This window comes from Lactuca serriola, chromosome 5, assembly GCF_051521515.1.
Source record: "Lactuca serriola cultivar US96UC23 chromosome 5, Lser_US96UC23_V15, whole genome shotgun sequence".
In the NCBI taxonomy this organism is placed as follows: domain Eukaryota; kingdom Viridiplantae; phylum Streptophyta; class Magnoliopsida; order Asterales; family Asteraceae; genus Lactuca; species Lactuca serriola.
In genome coordinates this window covers 103,935,349-103,944,280 of record NC_136412.1, presented here as the reverse complement: position 1 = coordinate 103,944,280, position 8,932 = coordinate 103,935,349, and the positions used below count along the sequence as shown (strand labels likewise).

Genomic DNA, 8,932 nt, shown 5'->3' with positions numbered 1-8,932 from the left:
TTTACTCAAAACTAAGCTACCAAGCTCATAACCATGGAAGGGGGCTAGGGTTTCGACGAGGGAGAATGGAGATTGGAGATGATGCCCTAAATCAGGAGTTAATGCCTTTAAATATGAGAGAAGCCCTAAAATCTTAGATTTAGGCTGCAACAGCCACCTCGCCGTGGCCTCCTTCTAGCCATTCATGTTGTCCAGCCGGACATGCTTTTCGTTTAAATGTCATGCCACGTCGTGGTCATCAACACATAAGTGGAGAGGGACTTGGAGAGGGACTTTTAGAAGTTTAATGACGTGGAGATGATCTTAATAAAGAAACTTTTATTTAATGAAACTTTTTATTTCATTATGATTTGTTGCGACGCATAAGTGGAAGTTTTATAAAACAAAATTGAAATTTTGTGTTCTAACATAAATATGTTTCAAATCCTCTATCATCTAAACAGGGTTCTATAAAGATGTGATTTCATACGATTGATCCCAATATTTACCATCCAAATAATTCAAAATCCGAATCCATTAAATTCTGAATGTTTTGTAAAATTCAAAAGATACAAATGATCTCTTAGGCCGGAGGGTATGTTCTCCTGCACCTCTCGGCAAAGGCAGAGGTGGAGATGATGTGGCATCGGCAAACACTAATCCCGGTGTTGGGCATGCTAAGGTTTTCCTATGTCCTTGACAATTTCTTGCTGGTTTTCTCTCCTCGACAAAGGCTTCGAGAAGGTGATGGTTGAGGTGGCTTTTGGCACCCCTCGGCACCACTGCCTTGGCTCTTGCTTATTAAAAGAGTATGAAAGCCACAAAGTGATAGTGGTGTGCTATGGATACACGTTGTTAGCATGTGACTTGTGGTGGCCTAATGCCCAGACATTCTGTTTGTGGCATTCACTTGTTGCATTCTCATAATTAAGACCGTCCAACCAACTCCTTCAACACCACAAACTTCTTCTCCAACATTAATAATTATAAGTCCCACATAGCGTACACATGATATTAAATAAAAAAAAGGAAAAAAAGAATGAAATTTTCAAGTCTTACAAAACCCTGGATCAATACAAGTCCTATAAAACCCAACCATACGAAGATACAATCCCCATGCACAGTTCTGTTTTAATGGCTCATCCACATTGCCCTGAGATCGATGACGCTGCCCCAATGCAACACCATAACTTGGTGGTTCCTTTAACGCTAACTTCTATTGCAGAAAGCTTCGAGAAAAAAGGCCATTCATGGTAACAAACTCATCATATTAATATATTGTTTTCAATTTTTTTTTTCTTTTACATGAGTTTTTTTCTCGCGTGCGCAGGTTTGCCGTATCTCAACTTCCATCAGATTTAACCGTAAAAGTTGATGACATCACATTTTACGTTCACAAGGTAAGCAAAAATAAACACATGCAAGTATATTATAGAGCAAGATCTAACTCATTTCCATATATATATTGGACAAAATCTTTAATTATCCTGCACAATGTTTTTACTGTCCGTAGATGTGAAATTAATACATTCTTAAAACTCGTTGTTTTATCATCTTTGAGTGTTGGAGACGCACAGTATTTGTAGGCCACAAGTTGACTTTGGTTGGAGGAAGAGATGCCAGAATTTTACTGCAATCTTACTAGTCTTTAATAGCTTCGATCGAATCAATTAACTAATTGACAGTAAAACAAAGAAGACTAGTCTTTAATAGCTTCGATCTAATCAATTAACTAATTGACATTTACCTAATGAAACGCAAAAGGCTCAAAACTAAATGCCGTTATGTACATCGTCACATAGTTGGTCGTAACTTTATGTAGGAAATTCCAAAAAATTCATGGCAAGGTTCATTGGAAAGGTGACTTTCACACTCTCCAGCCAAATCAACCTATAGTAAACATCAAATTACGGAAAGAGACTCTAATGACTTAAAATTAGATGCTTTCATGTACAACCAGAGTCATAACTTGATGTAGGGAATTTTAAATGATTCAACCCAAGGCTCAATGAAAAGTCGACTTTAAGATATGTTAAAGTATTCATAATAGTGACTTCAATGAGAAAGTTCAATGAGGTGACAAGTCTATATCTCATTAATAGATGAAACTCTACCATTATAAGATATTACATTCAATCGATTTGGAGTTCAATGGCTATTGAATTCATCAATGAGAAAAATGAAAATTTTTAATTCTTAAATATTACTATAAATTACATTTTGTAACATTTTATTAAATTTTATAGAGTTCAATGCATTATAGAAAAAAAAAACGATAGAGTTGTATGGATTGTAAAAAAGATGATGTGACAATAGAGTTTAATGCATTATCGATGAACTTATTTTATTAGGAAAACCAGTAAAATGGTTACTGTTAAACTTCGATCCAAATGCTACATTAATATATTGTGGACCGTTTTGAGACCGAGTCACATTTAATTCTCAACTCGAGATAATAGTTACCACACTCTGTGATGTATATTCAGTATCCGCTGCTTTCAAGATGCGCTTATGTAGGACAGATTGATCTACAACCTTCAATATCAAACAAGGATTACGAGCTGAAGTTACAAAACTTTCCAGGTGGACCAGAAACATTTGAAATCGTCATGAAATTTTGCTACGGTCTTCCAGTATCTTTAAACCCCAGAAACGCAGCTCCATTAAGATGTGCAGCGGAATTCCTAGACATGACTGAGGAATTAGAAGACGGAAACCTTATCTCTAAAACCGAATCTTTCCTCACTTTGGTAGTGTTTTCTTCATGGAAGGACTCAATTACTGTCCTAAAGTCGTGTGAAAATCTCTCTCCATGGGCTGAAAATCTCCAGATTGTACGAAGATGTTGTGATTCAATCGCTTGGGCTGCTGAAGGAAACTTTACGACAATAGAAACTGCCAGTGAACAAAGCCGGTGGTTAAATGATGTTGCCACTCTCCGTATTGATATTTTTTTGAAGATTATAACATCAATGACGCTGAAAGGACTTAGACCTGATCTCCTAGGTTCATGCATCACGATATATGCCGAAAAATGGTTAATAGGAACCGATCATGGAGACATTGAACCATCGAAAAGATATACCAACGGAAAAAATGAGCGGCAATGGAGTATTCTGCCGGGTCGGAGTCCTGAATTGGAATTGGGACAGTATCCAGAGCAACGAAGGATCATAGAGAGCCTGGTGAGCATATTACCACATAAGAAAGACGCAATTTCTTGCAAGTTTTTGTTGTGGATGTTGAAAATGGCTATGGTTTATTCAGTGTCACCGGCTTTTGTTTCCGAGCTTGAGAAAAGAATCGGAATGGTTCTGGAAAATGCTAGTGTGTACGATCTTCTGATACCTGGATATACGACAGCAGGAGAACAAGGAAAGCAAGTAATGTGAGCTTTCAAACCTTCTTTTCTTTCCTTCATTAATTTATTATATATTACTTTCTTTGATCAAATTTGTGTACAGATTGACCGCAGAGCAGACTTTATACAACGTCGATGCTGTGCGAAGGATTTTGGAATATTACTTGATGCATGGACAGCAGCAGCAAACACAAAGTCATCACAAAGCAAGTATTAGTAAACTGTTGGATAATTACCTTGCGGAAATAGCAGGAGACCCAAACCTTTCTGCCACCAAGTTTCAGGTGATTGCTGAATCATTACCAGATAATGCTCGACTTTGTGACGATGGACTCTACCGAGCAATTGATATATATCTGAAGGTATACACCATATGTTAATTATTGGTTCGCTTTTATCCTTTTTCTCAAAATGGAACTTGCTTCATGAACTGTTATTTATTTTGTAAACATGCAGGCACATCCTTCGCTCTCTGAACATGACAGAAGAAGATTATGCAGGGCGATGGAATGTCAAAAGCTTTCAATCGATGCATGCACACATGCTGCACGAAATGATCGACTGCCTGTAAGAACAGTTATGCAGGTAACTATAAATGCATTGTAGAATGTAGAATTCGATTGCAATGTTTAAATTATCTGTATGTATGTAAACTCTAAAAGAAAAACCAAATCAGGTATTGCTTGCGGAGCAATTAAAGCTGAGGGAAGAAATGCACAAGAAGCAGTTAGCAGGAAACGTTGATTCTTCACAGCAGGAAGATAACTGTGCATCTCCAAAAGAAGAAATTAAAATGCTCAAATTAGAACAGGAAAAGATGATGGATTTAATTAAAGAACTTCAAACGGACTACACAAATTTACAACAAGATTGTGAAAAGATGAGAAATAAGCAGAATGCTTTGTCGGGTTGGATTTTAGGATGGCATAAGATCAAAAGATCTACATTGTTTCAAGGGAGATTCGATACAAATGAAAATAGGGATGAAAAAGTGAAAGATAGAGAGGGAAAAGAAAAAGAAAAAAGAATCAGTTCTATGCTTAGATTAAAAAGAAGGCAATCCATGTCCTGAATGGTAAATCAATAACTCTACCCAAACTTTATCTGTCTATGTAATCCGTAGAGCCCGTGGCTCTATTTGCTTCTTTTTATCATCTTTTTTTTTTATAAAAATGGTATTTTCCAAAACCTTTTGCCCAAATAAATTTCTCTCATAGCCCGACAAAGGGTGGGTTCTTTAATCGATTTTTTTCCTCATGTTATATAATATATATGCGAAGATCAATTTTACCCCTTTAACTTTCAAAGTCATAATCGATTATTTATCCCAAATATAGGTTCACATTATTTGATTTTGCACACAACCTTCACCAGGTTATATATATTCGATTATCCCACATGTTTTAATGAAGTATGTTTTTTGTTTTTAGATTGTGATACCAAGTTTTCTTTATGGAAATATATATATATGATGAGGTTATTACTGGCTTGTACTAGATGCTTTTGTAACCAAGAGACAAGCAAATGTTCAAAAGAAGATGGATATTTGGAATTATATAATCCATGAGATTTCATTGTAGACTGAGCTCTTATGGAGTTTCTGACCATTGTCCTTTTAGTTGATGTATTTATTATGGACATTGCTTCGTATGATCCATAACTTTTGAAAGATACTCTGTGTTTTTAGAGGATTTGGGTTTAGGAAGTGGTGGGATCTCGAGATCATGTCACTCATTCGTGAAAGAAAATCAACCTGAAAGTCGTTCGAATTTTTCAAGCATTTAAATCAATATTGTATGGTATTTTTGTACATTTGATACCATAATATATTTTAGAGCATTTGATGCCATAAAGTATTTTGATGTATTTTACTAGAAGGAGGGATATAGAGACAGGCATTTCCTTCATAAATATGCCACTAATGGGTAATAGAAGCATATTAACACATAAATAAACAGTTGGAAAAATCTGCATAGCTAGTTGTTCACGACAAAATTAGCGAGAGACATTTTTATGTTAGCTACTTGTTTTTCAATAGTGAAAAGGTTAGGAAACAAGTAATTTATGATGTAATTCCTTCGACAATTTGATGATGTCAACATAATTTCGATGTTAAATTTGTATTTCAGTCATAAATTTTCTCGCTGATCGTTCTTCATAATATAATTAGTTGGGTCCATATGTGTCAAATATGTTGCTATTATGTAACAAACATTAGATATATAATTGAAGTTTTATATTCAAAATCCATAAATCTCAATTATTATATATTCAATGAGCAAAACATTAATAGTCAACTACAAACACTAAAGATTCATATTCAATTTCAAATTACTAAAATCAAATCATGAAAGTCTAAATTATCAAAGTCTTAGCAATTTCTACTCTTTCGCCTCAATCAAAGTTCCTCTTTCATTTTTAAAAATTTGGCCTCAAGCTCTTTTCGTCTCTTCATGAATACGGTTAACGATAACCAACAAATATGGAAACAAAACTATTAACCAATGTGGCCCATGCTTCGTATGTTTTAGGATTTTCAACAAATTTAAATGTGATTGCTTCAAATAGGTGCACAACAAATAACGCCATAATTGTACATTTACATGTTCAAAAGATAACAATATTAAGGGAAAACAAACAATTTATTTTTCATTCCAATGGAATGAATCATTCCATTCCTTCCATTGATTTCATCATACACCAAACACTACCGAAGTAAATGCAATATAAGATGTCATTTAACTACAAAAGAAAAAAAAAAGATTGGAGTAAACCTCCTCTGTTGGCAATTGAAACTCATCAGGTTGTAATTTTGATTTTAAGTTGTATTCCACTAATTGTATTACGAATAAAATTACATGTAGCAAGGATTAAACAGTCTTTCGACAGAAAGAACCTGCACTACAATGGTTGGACTCAAATAAGAGCTACACAATAGGGCTAAATCAAACATTTTAAACTATTTAATAATTATGGCATGCAACTTAACGCATTAGTCTAATATTCAGGTAACATTGATATAGGTTTCACAAAGCACAAAGCAAGCAGTATTCGAGCAAAAAAAATCCCAATAGGCAAATAGGCATTATAAGGCTCGGGTAGTTCTAACATGCAATTCCTGAGGATCCTTAGCCTACACACTATCATGCATCTCTAACAGCTCATATATCACACAAAATGCATCTCCTTTAAGCAGGTACTCTAGCATACGACCCTGAGTAGATCGTTAGCCTAACTTATAGCATGCACATCATACTATAACACATATAATAGCAACTCAAAAATAGCATATAAATCAAGTATGGATATTTTGGGAAATCACTTTCTGAGCTCCGGCTGACTGTACACATCGCATCTTCGTTTTTTCTCTTCAAATGAATATTTTCCAAAAAGGCTTAGTAAAACTCTCAGTTCCATAGTTTGAGTTTGGAATCCCATGAGTGTTCATCCAAATCCCTCAAAACAAGGCTCTTATACTAACTTGTGGCATCCTAAAATTTCAGGTTAAATTTTTTATTTTTATAACATCCATTTTAATAAAATGTGACAACCCGAAATTTCCATTCTGAACAAACCATATCAAGTCAATAGAAGTAGAGCAGTTACAGTGAAAACTCAAATTTCGAGTATAAGTTTGGCAGTTTTCAGGATTGTACATCTAAGGAGATATTAGGAGAGTGGATGCACTAGGGTTTTGTGCAACACTGTAATTCCAATACTCTAGGACATTAGAATTCATTCCGAAAATAGAAATATTTTCTGCCAAAAATCTCAGGACTATAAATAGAATTCTGAACCAAAATGGTTCATTAGTTGAATTCCAATTAGAGAAAAGCCAAATTCCCTCTCACGGATCTTCGGGTTTTTATCCCAAATCGTGAGTACACTTCCCTAGTTGTGTTTTAATGCTTGTTTTATGCTTATTAACATAGATTGTATGTCAAATACATGAGATCCAGGAGTTTACCACCCAAGAACGTTCTTGGGGAGTAAACTCCAAAATCAAGCTTAAAGGCCACCTAGTCCCATTTCCTTGTTAGGCAACTAGTTAAGGATAATATGTATGTACATTTGAGACAAGAAATCAACCAAGAAACACCCAAGTTAGGAGTTCACGGCCCAAGAATAGCTTAGGCCGTAAACTCCCATGTAAGTTGCTCAAATGGTGGTTTTAAGGCACCTAAGGCTTGGACACTATTTTAGACTAATACCCTAAAGTGTTTAGTACCTAGAAAACATAAGGAAAACACAAGTGTTGAAGAGTTTACGGCCAAGAGTGGTTCTTGGGCCGTAAACTCCTATAAAGGGGTCAAAGGACACCCTAACACCTTCCTTGAGCCAAGAAACAATTTGGGCTTGTACCTAAATAAGTTATGTACTAGTCAAAACATTTAGAACCCCATGAGTGAGGGAGTTTACAGCCCAAAAGGTTCTAAGTCCGTAAACTCCATAAAAATGGTGCCAAATGTGCCATAAACTCTTCTAAAGACAAGTACCAAAGCCTAGTTTAGTTCCTAGAAATTTTTGAGACTTGAAAACATCATAAGAACCCTCCCAAGGGAGTTTACGGCCGTAAAATCCAAGGGAAAGTGGTCTCTGGGCCGTAAACTCCCCAAAGGAGTCAATATGGTGCCCAAACACTTGTATAAGCCTTGAAACAATTCCCACTAGAGTTGTAGTAATTCTAAGCTCCATTTAGTGCCTTGGTTGAGAGTTTACGGCCAGGAGCTTACTCCCCTGGGCCGTAAACTCCAATGATTATGGTCATTAGACCTTAAACTCACATTAGGGGCATTGCACTCCTTTGTTGCAACCCATTAGCCTCCTAGCACTTGACCAAAAGTGTTTTCCTCGCGTTTAAATGTTTATACTTGTATAATTAGTGATTTAATCTCTAATTATTTATATACATATGTCTTCATATGTAATTAGGATCATTGTGTGTGTCTAAGTCTTTACTTGACACCAAGCACTTGTCCGATCCTTCCGTACGATAACAGTCCGTTCAATTCCAGTCACTTACTGCAGGTGAGTTCATACCCCTTAACTAATGTTTTAAACTACTTTTAAATGTTTTATGGGGGGATACAAGTAGAATCATGTTAGTTATTATATCAATCACATGCGATTAATAAGTAGAATTACGCTAGTTATTATATCAATCACATGTGATTAATATACAGCATTCAAAAGATTTGGCTACTCATTAGCCATTTTACCAAACGGTTTCCTTCAAATGATTTTTATAAACATTTTATATGTTTTAAACTACTTATTACACTGTACATCTGACTCTGTACATTACCTTTCAAACTTATTTACAACTGTGTTTCAAACAAATGTTTCCTTATACTCAAAACTGTTTTATCATACTTATTCCTTCAAATTGTTTTGTAGATTGACATCAAGTCGATCTTTTCTTAAAATAATATTTATGTTACAAATGTCTTACAAATCTTAGTTATGTTTTTATATTATTATAAATTGCATGCCTCTATATGTATAGTTATATAAGAAATGTTTAAAAGACTTAGGAAGGCTATCCACCCTATTTCCTTTTCGCGCTTGAGATGTGGTCTGGTGGGATATCGG

The 8,932-nt window shown here is 35.2% G+C and overlaps 1 protein-coding gene across 4 annotated transcripts; it reads left to right on the top strand.

The window, feature by feature from the left end:
* The first annotated feature begins 995 nt into the window (after positions 1–995).
* On the top strand, positions 996–5,193 carry DOT3 (Phototropic-responsive NPH3 family protein). Of its 4 annotated transcripts, none has more exons than XM_079000740.1 (7): positions 996–1,232; positions 1,310–1,379; positions 2,466–3,367; positions 3,444–3,702; positions 3,797–3,925; positions 4,017–4,415; positions 4,838–5,193. In XM_079000740.1, the coding sequence occupies exons 1-6, from the start codon at positions 1,096–1,098 to the stop codon at positions 4,410–4,412; spliced, it is 1,893 nt and encodes a 630-aa protein (XP_078856866.1). In that variant the 5' UTR covers positions 996–1,095; the 3' UTR covers positions 4,413–4,415; positions 4,838–5,193. The 4 variants fall into 4 exon arrangements, with proteins under 4 accessions (XP_078856866.1, XP_078856865.1, XP_078856863.1 ...); XM_079000739.1 differs by having other exon boundaries at positions 4,771–5,193; XM_079000737.1 differs by lacking the exon at positions 4,838–5,193 and having other exon boundaries at positions 4,017–4,654.
* The last annotated feature ends 3,739 nt before the right edge of the window (positions 5,194–8,932 follow it).

Coding starts and splice junctions, on each gene's coding strand:
- DOT3 (XM_079000740.1), top strand. CDS start 1,096: ATGCACAGTTCTGTTTTAATGGCTCATCCACATTGCCCTGAGATCGAT. Junction 3,703..3,796: donor CAATTGATATATATCTGAAG/GTATACACCATA, acceptor GTAAACATGCAG/GCACATCCTTCGCTCTCTGA. Junction 3,926..4,016: donor CTGTAAGAACAGTTATGCAG/GTAACTATAAAT, acceptor AAACCAAATCAG/GTATTGCTTGCGGAGCAATT.